This window comes from Schistocerca gregaria, chromosome 11 (assembly GCF_023897955.1).
Source record: "Schistocerca gregaria isolate iqSchGreg1 chromosome 11, iqSchGreg1.2, whole genome shotgun sequence".
Classification (NCBI taxonomy): domain Eukaryota; kingdom Metazoa; phylum Arthropoda; class Insecta; order Orthoptera; family Acrididae; genus Schistocerca; species Schistocerca gregaria.
The window spans coordinates 104,756,970-104,774,368 of NC_064930.1; the positions used below are offsets into that span (position 1 = coordinate 104,756,970).

Below are 17,399 nucleotides of genomic sequence, written 5' to 3' on the forward strand. Positions count from 1 at the left end.
GGCCGTGCGGTCTAACGCAAGGCTTTCCAGGTGGGAAGGAGCGCCTGGTCCCTGGCACGAATCCGCCCGGCGGATTTGTGTCGAGGTCCGGTGAACCGGCCAGTCTGTGGATGGTTTTTAGGTGGTTTTCCGTGTGCCTTGGCGAATGCGGGCTGGTTCCCCTTATTCCGCCTCAGTCACACTATGTCGGTGATTGCTGCACAAACAAATTCTCCACGTACGCATACACCACCATTACTCTTCCACGCAAACATAGGCGTTACACTTGTCTGGTGTGAAACGTTCCCTGGAGGGGAGGGGGGGGGGGGGGGGGGAATCCACTGGGGACCGAACCGCACAATAACCCTGGGTTCGGTGTGGGGCGGTGGGGGGGTGAAGTGGACTGCGGTAGTCATCGTGGGGTTATGGACCACTGCGGCTGCGGCGGGGACGGAGCCTCTCTGTCGTTTCTAGGTCCCCAGATAACATACAATACAATACATCGGTTAAGTCAAACAGCATGCCTGGAATGCTTTTTCACTATTGTTGAATTTGTGAAGGAAACAGGAGTGCAGGAATGAAAATTAGAACACCTGGAATGGATTGAAGACCTCACATTTTAAGTGGATGTGACTGCACAGTGGCCGTAGTAAGACACTGCAAGATGAGAAACAACTTCTTTCTGATTTGATGGGGAGGCATTTAAAAAGAAAATCACGTTATAGAAGTCATACATTCGGATGAACACAGTTCAGTTCCTAAGTTCAATTCTGTTAAAGAAAATACACGGACTGAAGAATTCATTATGGCCTTGAAAGAGTTATGAGGATAGTTTCTGAAATGAAATGTTCTGAGGACACTGTAAATCGTACATATGTTTTCAAGCTGTTTATGAGTTTGCTTGCCATTTCAGTTGTGCATGTGCATGTGCAAATGTAACTGACAGACCTGTAACATAATTCCTATTTCAGAGACATATCCTGTTACATTAAACCTGTCCAGGATAACTACATTGCTAGGACACCTGTATTGAAATTGCCAGGACATTTATATTGCTTACCTCAGGTAGTTTCCACACCTCCATAATGAGGTTGCAAAAGTGCCACAATATTTATATCAATATATGTGTGTGTGAAAGACCTTTTTTTAATTATGAAACTAGATAAGTCACGATTACATAGCAGCTCGAGGCCAAGAACATGTACAATTGTCTGTGACTGTAAGTATGCCAACAGTTTGTACCAGATAAAGATTATATTATGCCAATAATAATGAAGTAATACTGAAAGTTCGTATTGTTTGTAATCTATGTTGTTGAGAAATGTGAAACATAAAACAGTCATATGCAGTGCAACAGCATTGCCATTTAAATGCAACATGTTTGCAGTCTCCCCCTCCTCACACTTAGGAAGTGAGGCAGAGGAGGAAGTTTGCAGCCAGATTGAGCACTATGGCACTCCTGCCAGGACACAGTCAGTAATCCAAAATCTTGGCCACCCCAGCCTTAAACCAATTGAGAAAAGATTTGTTTAAGCTTCTGTCAAACCATGTGGAATCAACAGGGAACTTATCTTCTCCACAGCTAAATAGCTACACAAAATCAAATGCACTACAGTCTTCAGTAGGCATACAAATGCCTCTGTCTCACAGTAAGTCAGATATCGAACCTTTTCAATAGAACTGCGGGACGTGTTGCATACGGCACCCGTGTTTTTGGAACAACAAGCTATTTTAGTTGACCTTCACAAGATTCACCACTGAAAGAAGACCACAATGAAATTGTGCAAATGGATTGTAAAATATTTTGAATGTGACTGATTACTGTTATAACTTTAATCACCAATAATTGCGTGGATATTCAAACACACTCACTTAGAAACAATAGCTGGCTACATGATAACAACCAGTATCTCTTATTCGACTGCAATGCCGTGACATGCGGCCGGCGCCATCCGTGGCTAGGTGGCACTCCCGCGCTCAGCCAACTTGCGGAGTGCCTCTATCGCCATTTGCGCGTACTGTTGTGGCGGCACTGTTGAATGTCGTGGCACTGTCACAACAATTACCAAAAGCTGAACAAAGTGATCTGAGGCAGTGTCATCAAGTTAGGCCATTAATTGCAAAAATTGTAAAAAAAAAAATGCATGCAACGAAACACATCATGTGAAATTTCCATTTCTTCAGACAGTGACTGTAAACAAACTACTCTGTCAATTTCTGGGGTGTCATGTTTTTAATGATGACAAATGACACAATGTAAAATCACTTCTTAAAAGTGAAATCTAGAGATTATTTCTAAAAAGTTAGAAACCAATGCTGTTAATGTTAGTAATTGACCATTTTTCAAAATAAGCTAGTAGATGTCTGTTTATGACTGAAAATTCTATCATTTCTTGATTATTTTTTTTACACATTGCTTCAGAATTCATTCATACTATATTTTGAATATGTCACTGATTTCCCTTAAAATGGATATGAGAACTGCAGGTGATACTTGCTACTGCAGTTGACTTTTTAAGAGCCATCAATTTTGTTGGAATAATCTATATCCATACTCTGCAATATACCATACAAGTGTGTGGTAGAAAGTGTCTGTCTGTCTCTTCACTGTCTATCTGCCTCCAATTTCTCTCACCTTATGTTCATTGTTCTAATGTGAAATGTATATTGGCAGCAGTTGATTTGATCCACAGTTGGCTTGGTTCTCTAAGTTTTCTCAGTAGTGTTCCTCGAAAAGAACATAATCTTCCCTCCACGGAATCCCATTTGAGTTTAAAACTGGCATGAGTTTGAACCTACCAGTAACAAATCTATCAAACATGTCTCTGAATTTCTTTGATGTCTTCTTGTAATCTGACCTGGGGCAGATGCCAAACACACGAGTAATATTCCAGAATGGGTTGCACAAGCTCAGTATGTGCTGTCTTCTTTACAGATGAACCACACTTTCCTAAAATTCTCCCGTAAACGCAAGTCAGCAATTTGCCTTCCCTATTACAGTCCTGACTTGCTGTTTCTATTTCATATTGCTTGCAATGTTACGTCTAGATCAATCAGTGTGACTGTGTCACACAGCACACTATTAATGCTGGAGGAGGAGGAGATTAGTGTTTAACGTCCCGTCGACAACGAGGTCAGTAGAGACAGAGCGCAAGCTTGGGTGAGGGAAGGATGGGGAAGGAAATCGGCCATGCCCTTTCAAAGGAACCATCCCGGCATTTGCCTGAAGCGATTTTAGGGAAATCACGGAAAACCTAAATCAGGATGGCCGGAGACGGGATTGAACCGTCGACCTCCGGAATGCGAGTCCAGTGTGCTAACCTCTGCGCCACCTCGCTCGGTATTATTAATGCTGTATTTGAACATTTGTTTTTCCTACTCATGTGCATCAATTTACATCTCTGCTTATCTTTTGTGATGGGTGGCTTGTGCTGACATGTTCGCTATGTTCCAAGATGAGTGTTGGATCACTATTACCCGCGCCAAGTACTCTGCATCTGTGCTTCACTCTGTGCTGAGTGGCCTCCCTTGCTACCTATCTAATATTTCTGGAGTGCTTTCTGTAATGTTTCCTTCTGTTTCCCTAAGATTTGTCACTGCCAAGACAAACATTACTGTAGGTGTAAAAATACTTTTTTGACTTTGAAGATTCTTTGCATATTTACAGTTATTACAAGTCTGTAGTGGTGTAAAGGCTTATCATTTCTAGATTCCTTGGATTTGAAAAACTATCAATTACTTCTCTTGTTGAAACATAAGATTTTAGTGTTAAACATGTTGAAGTAAACAGCCTGACTGTTACAGGCATTATCACATTGTCATCAAATGATTAATTCTCACTGTTGCTCTTCATGAGTACCTCCACAATCTAAGCTTAGTGCAACACGTTATTTCCTTTGCAGAAGAGACGATGAACAAAACACTGTGATGCTAATCCAGATGAACAGTAAGGTGTAAAGTGAAGCTGAATGCAGCAAGGGAAGATCACTAAACACAATGTACCAGTACAGACCACAGATGCTAAAACTGGAAAGCTACTGAGAAGGGGTAAAAAGTTCTGCTGTAATCTTACACTTGTCAGTAGCACTCAGATACCTGATTGGTGATGCTCTGCACTTGCCATTGGTGCTCAGAGGTCACCAAGGAGGCCTAACTTGTCAATAGCACTGTCCTTGAGACAGAGAAGATTCTGTCCGTGCATCAGCACGGCTTTAGAAAGCGTCGCTCCTGCGAAACGCAACTCACCCTTTTTTCACATGATAACTTGCGAACCGTGGATGAAGGGTATCAGACGGATGCCATATTCCTTGACTTCCGGAAAGCGTTTGACTTGGTGCCCCACTGCAGACTCCTGCCCGCATCTCATGGTTGTGCGGTAGCGTTCTCGCTTCCCACACCCGGGTTCCCGGGTTCGATTCCTGGCAGGGTCAGGGATTTTCTCTGCCTCGTGATGGTTGGGTGTTGTGTGATGTCCTTAGGTTAGTTATGTTTAAGTAGTTCTAAGTTCTAGGGGACTGATGACCATAGATGTTAAGTCCCATTGTGCTCAGAGCCATTTCAACCATTTTTTTGCAGACTCCTAACTAAGGTACGAGCATATGGGATTGGTTCCCAAGTATGTTAGTGGGTCAAAGACTTCTTAAGTAATAGAACCCAGTACGTTGTCCTCGATGGTGAGTGTTTGTTGGAGGTGAGGGTATCATCTGGAGTGCCCCAGGGAAGTGTGGTAGGTCCGCTGTTGTTTTCTGTCTACATAAATGATCTTTTGGATAGGGTGGATAGCAATGTGCGGCTGTTTGCTGATGATGCTGTGGTGTACGGGAAGGTGTCGTCGTAGAGTGACTGTAGGAGGATACAAGATGACTTGGACAGGATTTGTGATTGGTGTAAAGAATGGCAGCTAGCTCTAAATATAGATAAATGTAAATTAATGTAGAGGAATAGGAAAAAGAATCCACTAATGTTTGAATACTCCATTAGTAGTGTAGCGCGTGACACAGCCACGTCAATTAAATATTTGGGCGTAACACTGCAGAGCGATATGAAGTGGGACAAGCATGTAATGGCAGTTGTGAGGAAGGCGGATAGTCATCTTCGGTTCATTGGTAGAATTTTGGGAAGATGTGGTTCATCCGTAAAGGAGACCGCTTATAAAACAATAATACAACCTATTCTCGAGTTCTGTTCAAGCGTTTGGGATCCCTATCAGGTCGGATTGAGGGAGGACATAGAAGCAAATCAGAATCGGGCTAATAGATTTATTACTGGTAGGTTTGCTCATTGCGCAAGTGTTACGGAAATGCTTCAGGAACTTGGGTGGGAGTCTTTGGAGGAAAGGAGGCATTCTTTTCATGAATCGCTACTGAGTAAATTTAGAGAACCAGCATTTGAGGCTGACTGCAGTACAATTTTACTGCTGCCAACTTACATTTCACAGAAAGACCACAAAGATAAGATAAGGGAGATTAGGGCTCGTACAGAGGCAAATAGGCAGTCATTTTTCCCTCGTTCTATTTGGGAGTGGAACAGGAAGAGGAGATGCTAGTTGTGGTACGAGGTAGCCTCTGCCACGCACCGTATAGTGGATTGTGGAGTATGTATGTAGATGTAGGCCATGCTTAAATTTGTCAATATACGGGGATCAGTGGAGCACAACGAATTAACTCATCAACAGCATTCAAAGGTTTAAGTCAAGCACAGTAAACTAAACTGATGCAGGGACACACCTTGAAGAATGGCAGGTGCTGCTGCAGTGTATCGTCTATGAGAGTGTCTCTGGTGTACGACAGCACCGTGTCCACCTTCACGCTGCCACTCTTCTCGATGATCTCTCGGAGCGGCTCGAGAGGGTACCCCGTGATGCCGATGAACCTCGCCTTGCCCTTTGCCACAAGTTCCTGCAGCGCTGGAAGAGTCTCCTGGATAATTATGTCCAGGTTCAGAGCGAACTCCACATCGTGCACCTGGAATGTGAGAGGAGAAAATTTTTGGAGTTGCTCACTGTGGTCAAATGTCATTTCATGGAAGGTTTCCACACTTATGCAGAAACACAACATAAATACTGGGACTTCCTAGCAGACTAAAACTGTGTGCCAGACCAGAACTGGAAGCTGTTGCCTCCGTCTTTTGCTACCGAGCACTTGTCAATTGAGGTATCCAAGCACAAGTCGCAACCTGCCCTCGCAGGTTTATGAAATATTCTTGCAAAGTGGTGCTTCATGTCTGTAATTTATTTAATGGAGGAAATGTTTGTATACACCACCAGCTGCTGCATAAAGTTTATTAGAATTTGCAGTTTTGTTCTGTGATGTCACATTTTCTGTTACATTTCTGCACCAAATCTTGCCATAAATTACACATTTTTGACAGATCTTGAATATGAAGCGTCAGTTAAACTGCATATTTGCATAGAATCCAAGTAGAAACACAAAACAAAGACAATTGTTATATTCACATATTTAGTATGATTTTCTGAGCTAAAGTTTAGAGAAATGAGATGTCACCAGATAAAGTTGTTATCTCTACTCCAATTTAAAAGACGGCTTCATTAATGTGCAAGGGTGAATATTTTGGTGATGAAACCAAGGTACAGATCCCTTCAAAACGTAGTGTATAAGGAACTTTCTGTATTAGCAGCAAAGGTGGACATTGCCAAATCCCTGCTGTTGTGCTAAAGGCAATTTTTCTTCCACTTTTGAATATAAATTTTGAGTGGCTGATTTCACACTATAGTGAAGTGTTGACTGACTGGTGGAATGATGTCTCCGATAATTTAGAGTTATGACAGTGCTTTCCTTTGAAAAACAATCAATGGTGTGTGGTTGCAAAGCTGTTTCTCCTTTCCTGAGTACACTTAATACGTTCAACATAAACATTTCTTTTCTCAGTAATGTAAATAAATATTATGTCAATTAACCATGTAACACTTAGTCATATTTTTAGCTTTAGCATAACAGTAAAAAACAGTGACAAAGAACATGTGGGGAATATTTCAAAAGTAAGCTGTTCAAAAATAGCACTGAAATTGTCAAAAAATAACACAGAAATTGGGCAGAAAATAAAACAATTTTTCCTGTCCCTACATGCAAGTATTCTTACATCTGCCACGCGGAGTAGCCACGTGTTTTGAGGGGTCATGTCACGAACTGTGTGGCCCCTCTCTGCCGGAGGTTTGAGGCCTCCCTCGGGCATAGGTCTGTATGTTGTTCTTAGCATAAGCTAGTTTAAGTAGTGTGTAAGTCTAGGGACTGATGACCTAAGCAGTTTGGTACCTTAGAAATCCACACACATATTTAATAATTCTCACACCCCAGGCTCTAACCGTTCCTCCCATTGTTTCTAGCTGTAACATCGGAGAGGACATCACCTGTATGACGTCCACATAGTCCAGTTGCAGCAGCTCGAGGCTCTTTGCGACACTCTCTCTCGTCTTCTGCGCAGAGAAATCGAACATGGTGCGTGGGTCCATTGTATAGCAGCCGACCTTGGTGGCGATATAGTATGCCTGCCGAGGGATGCCCTTCAGAGCCTGCAAAACAGGTAACAGTGGACAAATTTTAGGAACACTGTAGACACTGGTCAACTTACTCTTTTACCCAAAGCCGAGCATTTCCTGTAATTTCAAACAATTTGCAGTATGCAGCCAGGTAAAGTCTTCAATAACTGCTAATATTATGACAGGTGAAATCCCTATCATTTTTGCATGCAAATGTAATGAGAAAAAGCTATGGGAGGAAATTTTACAAATACTAAAGTGCACATTACAATCGCTCTCTTCTATTGCAAAGTTTGTCGAACTTCACCAAGCAACTTCTGTTTTACATCCTTTATCTCTTTGGGGAGGAAATAGGTTATCATTTTTATTGTTGCTTGCAGACGTTTGTAACTGAGCAAGCTGGGGCTACCCCATTTGTTCTCGTAACATTCTCGATGCCGATGTAATTTTGTTGTTGTCTGGCGTCTTTTCATTAGTAGTATGCATACGATGGCTACAGGAAATTACTAAATGCTCATTCAGGCATTATTTTATTAAACTTTGTTACTCACTTTATAATTTAGTGACAGCCAATGACAGCAGTACATTCAGTTCATATGAAAACATTTTATTTAATGAAATATTCCTAATTTATGATAACTGTGCATTTCAAACAAACTTCCATGATACTAAAATTGTTTATTCCAGATGAACATAACTCATTTAAAAGTCCTTATCTCCACTTTTCACCAAACATTTTATTTTTTCCGAAAATTTAATATTTCAGAAATTATTCCTATTCAAAATGTTGAAACCTTAAAAGGTACTTCTTCTCAAAATCCAATGGCACAGTTGTGTAGCCTTGATTTTTTTCTGTTTTCAGAAATATTTATGTCATGTACATAGCCTGTTGCTGAGCACACCGCCAAACATGACACCCTTCATTTCAATGACTGCTTCACAGCCTGTGCCATATGGATCCGTCCCACCAACACCAGCTTTTCTGAACTGTGCAGGTGAGAGCTTTCCCTGCAATACATCCTACGTTCCCGCATCCCTCCTGGCCTCAACCCATCCAGAGCCCTCCCTGTTCCCATTCCAACACTAGACAGCTGGATTCCACCATCATACTGAGTCTGTTTACTTCTCTCCTTTTCCGCTACTCCCCCCTCTCTCTGCTGCCCTCCATCTAACCTGCAGCATTTCAATGTCTGGCACCGTTACCATACTATCCCTCCCTCTCGCCAACCCAGCCTTCTCCTTAGCTCCACTCAGTCGTCACTCCCATCATGCACTGATGCTGTTGCTCGCAGTGTGGTTTCAGTTGCCTGAGGCTGCAGTCGTATGTCTGTGTTGCATTTGCAGTGTGTGTGTGTGTGTGTGTGTGTGTGTGTGTGTGTGTGTGTGTGTGTGTGTGTGTGTGTGTGTGTGTTGTCTATTTTTAACAAAGGGCCTACTGGCCGAAAGCTTCATTTGTGACAGTCTTTTTGTTGTGCCTATCTGCAACTCAGCATCACCGCCACATGGTGAGTAGTAACTTTCCTTTTCATAATACTGTTGGGCTATGTATTTCACATTTGGAAACAAAAAGCCTGTCAGTGACTGTACATGAAATTGAGAATTTCTGAAAGGGGTGTTCTCAGTGGTTATTTGAAGATTAGCTAGTATTCACGATGTCATTTATATGTTGTTATAAATAATATACAGGGTGTTAGAAAAAGGTACGGCCAAACTTTCAGAAAACATTCCTCACACACAAAGAACGAAAATATGTGGACATGTGTCTGGAAACACTCGCTTTCCATGTTAGAGCTCATTTTATTACTTCTGTTCTAATCACATTAATCGTGGAACGGAAACACACAGCAAAACAGAATGTACCAGCGTGACTTCAAACACTTTGTTACAGGAAATGTTCAAAATGTTCTCCATTAGCAAGAATACATGCATCCACCCTCTTTCACATGGATGCGCTGATGCAGCCCTGGAGAATGGTGTATTGTATCATAGTCGTCCACAATACCAGCACGAAAAGTCTCTACATTTGGCACCAGGGTTGCGTAGACAAGAGCTTTCAAATGCTCCCATAAATGAAAGTCAAGAGGGTTGAGGTCAGGAGAGCATGGAGGCCACAGAATTGGTCCACCTCTACCGATCCATCGGTCACCGAATCTGTTGTTGAGAAGCGTATGAACACTTTGACTGAAATGTGCAGGAGCTCCATCGTGCATGAACCACATGTTGTGTCGTACTTGTAAAGGCACATGTTCTAGCAGCACAGGTAGAGTATCCCGTATGAAATCGTGATAACATGCTCCATTGAGCGTAGGTGGAAGAACATGGGGCCCAATCGAGACATCACCAGCAATGACTGCCCAAACGTTCACAGAAATCTGTGTTGATGACGTGATTGCACAATTGTGTGCGGATTCTCGTCAGCCCATACATGTTGATTGTGAAAATTTACAGTTTGATCACGTTGTAATGAAGCCTCATCTGTAAAGAGAACATTTTCACTGAAGTGAGGATTAACACATTGTTGGATGAACCATTCGCAGAAGTGTACCCGTGGAGGCCAATCAGCTGCTGATAGTGCCTGCACACGCTGTACACGGCACGGAAATAACTAGTTCTCCCGTAGCACTCTCCATACAGTGACGTGGTCAACGTTACCTTGTAAAGCAGCAACTTCTCTGACGCTGACATTAGGGTTACCGTCAACTGCACGAAGAATTGCCTCGTCCATTGCAGGTGTCCTCGTCATTCTAGGTCTTCCCTAGTTGTGAGTCGTAGGCTGGAATGTTCCGTGCTCCCTAAGACGCCGATCAATCACTTCGAACGTCTTCCTGTCGGGACACCTTCGTTCTGGAAATCTGTCTCGATACAAACATACCGCGCCACGGCTATTGCCCCGTGCTAATCCATACATCAAATGGGCATCTGCCAACTCCGCATTTGTAAACATTACACTGACTGCTAAACCACGTTCTTGACGAACACCAACCTGTTGATGCTACATACTGATGTGCTCTATACTAGTACTATAGAGCAATGAGTCGCATGTCAACACAAACACCGAAGTCAACATTACCTTCCTTCAATTGGGCCAACTGGCGGTGAAACAAGGAAGTACAGTAAATACTGACGAAACTAAAATGAGCTCTAACATGGAAATAGAGCGATTCGGACACATGTCCACATAACATCATTTCTTTATTTGTGTGTGAGGAATGTTTCCTGAAAGTTTGACTGTACCTTTTTGTAACACCCTGTATGTACACAACTTTACCAAAAAATACACATTAACTATCATATTAGCACTTGCAAATTCAGGGACTCTGGACTCCAGAACTGATTCAAAATACAACATTGGTAATGTTTTCCAATACAGGGTGTAAATGATAATTTCTTAGAAAGTAACACAGTGGTGTAGGGGAAGTTATGATGAACAGTTGAATACAGGAGACTGATGAACAGTTGAATACAGGAGACTTGGGATCTACCAAGTTGGAGAATAACCACAAATTGGCTTACAAAAGCCACCTAATCTACAGCACATGCATACTGAACAGACTCAAAAAAATGGCAACAGCAGCTTCCATCCTTGGTGAAAGGATTAGGCCCACTGCAGCTCGACCTCACCTTGCCAAGAACTTCTTCAGACCTCCCGAGGCCGTAGAAGGGTGCCGTGTCGATGTAGTTGATGCCCTGCCGGATCGCCTCCCGCACTGCAGCAATTGCATCCTCTTCAGGGTAGTCCCTACAACAGCAAATGTGGTGTCATTGCAGGTGAGCTGTCTCACCTCTGTACATTAATACATTCGGCCATATATTCGCCTATTATAATATGATATAGGGTGTTTCAGGAAGATGAGTAAGTATTTTAGTAGGTGGTAGTACAGAGCAATTCTAGTAAAACATTGCATATAACATATGTCTGTGTTTCATTGGTTACAGGCATACAGCTGGTTCAGATATAACTGGCTTGTTGGGACAATTGCTTACTGAAATACCTGATACTAATTCCTATAGGAGTAGAAAAATACATGCTTCTAGTGAAGTATGTGATACACTAATTTTTATTATGTTGATACATACTCTCTACTGTTTTTCTTTCTGTTACACTTATTAATAATTACTTAACCTCATTTGAAGTAATTTAAAGAAATGCAGAAGATAAAGTTCATCTCATTACGTATGCAATGCTACAATTCTGCAGAAACTGAAAATTTATCAACAGATCCTCCTGTTCAGTCAATTCAATAGTTTCAAATCCAGGTACACAAAAATTTATTTATGTAATACAATTTTTGTACAAGATACATAGAATTCTGAAATAGACATTTTCAGAAAATGTTGTATAACATCAATCATTTAAAATGTGAACATTTACATCATCTGCAAAGTACATGGTACTGCAAATAACATCATGGAGGGATATCAGATGGGGACAGCAGCTCTTCATATCAGTGTTAACATTATCACTGGATCAGATGGTATATTATAGACTTGGAAATAATATTTTGATTTTTTAACTGCCCTGAACCAGAAAACAAACTCAAGAAAACTAGCCCTCCAGCAGGGAGGGTTCTCTTGTCAGTAACCCACCATACTGTTAAAAAAACTGAAGAATCACAAAATGGCTGGGACTAACAAATTAACAGTGGAATTGCTAAATATGGTCATCATAAACTGCATCAGAAATTGTTACATCTTATTCTTAAAATTTGGTGGGATGAAAAAATACAGGGTGAATGGATGGAATTAATCATTGACCCTATACACAAGAATGAAGTTAAACAAAATTGCCGGCATTACAGAGGAATTTCCCTACTGGTCAAAGCATATAAAGTATTTTCGTGCATAATATTGCGAAGACTGAAACCTTATACTGAGAAGTAATAGAGGACTATCATAATGAATTTACAACAGACAGAATATTTTGCAGCAAGTTCATCAGTGAAACAGTACTGAATAAAATAAGGATGTCCATTACCTGTTCATTGACTTTTGGGGGGTGTACAGTTCTGTACACAGAAAAATGATATGAGAAATCATGACAGATTACAGAATCCCTAAAAAAATCATAAGTGTGGTCAAAATGTGTACGGAGAAGGCAGCAAGCTGAGTTACATCCTGTGGCTCATTATCTTCAACCTTGTCATTCAAAAAGAAGTAAGAGAAATCCTAATAAGCAACTAATGAAAAAATAACAATCAACTACATATAATGGCCTATGCAGATGGCACAGTGGTGAAACTGAAGTATTGTTCAAGAAACTAAATGCAACTATCATGAAAATATGTTTAAAAATTAATGAAGAAAATATTAGAATAAAAGAACTTGCAAAGAGAAAAGATAACTACATAACAATGTGATGACCTTCAGGTAGAAAACTTCACTTTCAAGATCACTCCAAACATCAAATAACTCAGTGTTAACACAAATGACTGCAATAGAAGAGGAGTCCAATACCATATTAGACTAAGGAAAGCACACAGTGTTTATTTTTCCCCCCAAAATCTTCTGTCCTCCAAACTCCGAATCTCTACAACACAATCATCAGGCCAGAACTGATGTGTAGAGCAGAAACGTGAAGTGTGACCAAAAGAGAAGGGCACAAACCCTGAATCTTTGAAAATAAAGTTTGCAGGATATTTTTTGGGACAATTTTTGACCAAGCAACAAAAGGTATGTTTGCATATCCAATGAAGAACTAGTTAAGCTATGCAACAAACCTCTTAAAGTGAGGAATTTGCAAGAGTGGGCCATGTCAGAATGGACCATGATAGAATAGTCAGTCATATACCGGGTGTTACAAAAAGGTACGGCCAAACTTTCAGGAAAAATTCCTTACACACAAATAAAGAAAAGATGTTATGTGGACATGTGTCTGGAAGTGCATAATTTCCATGTTAGAGCTCATTTTAGTTTCATCAGTATGTACTGTACTTCCTCGATTCACCGCCAGTTGGCCCAATTGAAGGAAGCTAATGTTGACTCCGGTGCTTGTGTTGACATGCGACTCATTGCTCTACAGTACTAGCATCGAGCACATCAGTACGTAGCATCAACAGGTTAGTGTTCATCACGAACGTGGTTTTGCAGTCAGTGCAATGTTTACAAATGCGGAGTTGGCAGATTCGCATTTGATGTACGGATTAGCACGGGGCAATAGCCATGGCGCAGTACGTTTGTATCGAGACAGATTTCCAGAATGAAGGTGTCCCGACAGGAAGACGTTCGAAGTGATTGATCGGCGTCTTAGGGAGAGCACGGAACATTCCAGCCTATGACTCGCAACTGGGGAAGACCTAGAACGACGAGGACACCTGCAATGGACGAGGCAATTCTTTGTGCAGTTGACGATAACCCTAATGTCAGCGTCAGAGAAGTTGCTGCTGTACAAGGTAACGTTGACCACGTCACTGTATGGAGAGTGCCACGGGTGAACCAGTTGTTTCCGTACCGTGTACAGCGTGTGCAGGCACTATCAGCAGCCGATTGGCCTCCACGGGTACACTTCTGCGAATGGTTGTAGCCTATCGTGATTGTGGTTTATCGTATCGCGACATTGCTGCTTGTGTTGGTCGAGATCCAATGACCATTAGGAGAATGTGGAATCGGTGGATTCAGGAGGGTAATACGGAACACCGTGCTGGATCCCAGTGGCCTCATATAAACTAGCAGTCGAGATGACAGGCATCTTATCCGCATGGCTGTAACGGATCGTGCAGCCACGTCTCGATCTCTGAGTCAACAGATGGCGATATTTGCAAGACAACAACGATCTGCACGAACAGTTCGACTACGTTTGCAGCAGCACGGACTATCAGCTCAGAGACTGTGGCTGCAGTTATCCTTGATGCTGCATCACAGACAGGAGCACCTGCGATGGTGTACTCGGCGTCAAACCTGGGTGCATGAATGGCAAAACGTAACTTTTACGGGTGAATCCAGCAACATCATGACGGTCACATCCGTGTTTGGTGACATCGCCATGAATGGACATTGGAAGCGTGTATTCATCATCGCCATACTGACGTATCACCCAGCGTGATAGTATGGGTTGCTATTATTTACACGTCTCGGTCACCTCTTGTTGGCATTGACAGCCATTTGAACTGGGAACGTTACATTTCAGATGTGTTATGACCCATGGCTCTACCCTTCATTCGATCCCTGCGAAACCCTACATTTCAGCAAGATAATGCACGGCCGTATGTTGCAGGTCCTATACGGACCTTTCTGGACACAGAAAATGTTCGACTGCTGCCCTAGCCAGCACATTCTCCAGATCTCTCACAAATTGTAAACATCTGGTCAATGGTGGCCCAGCAACTGGCTCGTCACAATACTCCAGTCACTATTCTTGATGAACTGTGGTATCGTGTTGAAGCTGCATGGGCAGCTGTACCTGTACATGACATCCAAGCTGCCCAGGCAAATCAAGGTCATCATTACGGCCAGAGGTGGTTGTTCTGGGTACTGATTTCTCAGGATCTATGCACCCAAATTGCATGAAAATGTAATCACATGTCAGTTCTAGTATAATATATTTGTCCAATGAATACCCATTTATCATCTGCATTTCTTCTTGGTGTAGCAATTTTAATGGCCAGTAGTGTATATAAAGTAATCTATAAGTAATTATCACTTTGAGCAGATTAGTACCAATCATAGATTATTGCCACTATACTTTACAGAAGTAGCCAGCAGTATTTGCCCCTGCCTGTCAGTGTATGACTTGACTCATTCCTTACCATTGAAGGCTATCCTGAATTATGTGAATGATGGAACACAATGAGTGAGTGAATGAATGAATGACAAGTGCACAATCTGAAGAACAGAATTGTATATTTTTTGTAGACTGAAATCAATCATGTAACTGCCTCACAGTGAAAATTTCTAAAAAGAATTGTAAAACTTTTGTAGTATTCATATAAAAAGATTTCACAGTAAATATTGCCACGTCTCCTGCAAAACAAATTGTGTTTCACAGGTGTCGCTTACCCGTATAGCCCAAGTGCACCACCACCCAGCGCCAGGTGGGACACTTTGAGACCTGTCGTGCCGAGGTCATTATAGCGCATCGCTTTCACGGCCGCCTCGTCGTGGAAACCCGGAACGTAAGTCGGGGGCAGCATTTCTCACACGGTCTTGTCCTCTGGTGTTTCTGCAACAGAGAAGAAAGAGGTTACAAATATTGATGGTGACACTGTTACCTTACCCACCAGAGAGACACCAGGTAAAAATCAACAATTTTAATCTTTCAGTGTGTTTACATTAGCAATGTTTTAATATATTCACACAAAAGTGTTCCCTTCTGTGTTTCCTGCAAGATCCGTGAGCTATTTTATATTTACATGACAAACCCTAATTTAGGGCTATATTTTATTTTTGACACATGGATCTATGCCGACAATTGTAAAAATGGTGATGGTACATTAGTCCTTACTAATGTAAAATTGCTACCTTCTGAAGAAGACAAATTTATATTTGTTGAAACCTAGGTAAAGAATTTCTTTATCCATTGCAACTGGTCGGCTGTTCATAATTTTATTACGTGAAACTGTTGCTGTTGTGCAGTTGTGTTTAAAATGTTAATGGGACATTTGTCTGCTTGTGTCTGTGTATGTGCGGATGGATATGTGCGTGTGTGCGAGTCTACACCTGTCCTTTCTTTCCCCCTAAGGTAAGTCTTTCCGCTCCCGGGATTGGAATGACTCCTTACCCTCTCCCTTAAAACCCACATCCTTTCATCTTTCCTTTTCCTTCCCTCCTTCCTGACGAAGCAGACGCCGGTTGCGAAAGCTCAAAATTCTGTGTGTGTGTTTGTGTGTTTTATTCATTGTGCCTATCTACCGGCACTTTCCCGCTTGGTAAATCTTCGAATCTTTGTTTTTAATATATTTTTCCCATGTGGAAGTTTCTTTCTATTTTATTTACATCATCATTTATTTGAAACCAACAATTACGTTTGTTATTGTCTCTGTTGCATTTCGAAATCTTCTCTATCATCTTACTTTCTCTTTTTGTTTGTACAACGATGGATGGATATGCGTGTGTGTGTGTGTGTGTGTGTGTGCGCGCGAGTATATACCTATCCTTTTTTCCCCCTAAGGTAAGTCTTTCCTCTCCTGGGATTGGAATGACTCCTTACCCTCTCCCATAAAACCCACATCCTTTCATCTTTCCTTTTCCTTCCCTCTTTCCTGACGAAGCAGCTGCCGGTTGCGAAAGCTCGAAATTCTGTGTGTGTGTTTTATTCATTATGCCTATCTACCGGCGCTTTCCCGCTTGGTAAGTCTTGGAATCTTTGTTTTTAATATATATATATATATATATATATAATGGCACAATGTGATTAGAGAATGGATCAGTCGATAAGACACATTCTGAGACATCAAGAAACTGTCAATTTCGTAATGGAGAGGAGTGTGTGCGTGTGGTGAGAGGGGGAGGGGGGGGGGGGGGTGGAATTGTAGAGGGAGATCAAAACTTATGCAGAGATGAAGAGGATAGCACAGGAAAGAGTAGTATGCAGAGCTGCATCAAACCAGTCTTCAGATTGAAGTCTACAACAATGTTATTGGATATAGGTTCCATCTTTTATGCAAAACACTGTCTATCTTGTGACCCAAACATGTTTCAACATCTCTGTGCTATCATCACTGGGTTTTGTTTATTGAGCAACTGTTAACATATTGCAAAAACAGGGACTTCAAATAGGATATAAGACAGACACCACAACACAGAAAAAAGAATACCGGGGCACCCACAGGCAAAGTCAACAGATTAGGAATATATGAACTCATATGCAACACTTGCTAATCAGTATACATAGGACAAACATGCAGGAACTTTAAAACAAGATACTCAGAACACCTCAGAGCCCTAAAAAGCAACAGCACCCATAACACATTTGCTGACTGCCTAGTAGCCC

General features: G+C 41.7%; 1 protein-coding gene across 1 annotated transcript in view; it reads right to left on the minus strand.

The window, feature by feature from the left end:
- The window catches only part of LOC126295443 (uncharacterized), a 58,278-nt gene that overhangs the window by 24,258 nt on the left and 16,621 nt on the right, over nt 1-17,399 (minus strand). The window contains exons 2-5 of the mRNA XM_049987942.1: nt 15,467-15,629; nt 11,096-11,213; nt 7,346-7,507; nt 5,706-5,942 (exon numbers count right to left, since the gene is read on the minus strand). Of these exons, the coding sequence (XP_049843899.1) occupies nt 5,706-5,942; nt 7,346-7,507; nt 11,096-11,213; nt 15,467-15,600 (651 nt within the window). The 5' untranslated portion in view covers nt 15,601-15,629. The remainder of the gene's footprint in view (nt 1-5,705; nt 5,943-7,345; nt 7,508-11,095; nt 11,214-15,466; nt 15,630-17,399) is intronic.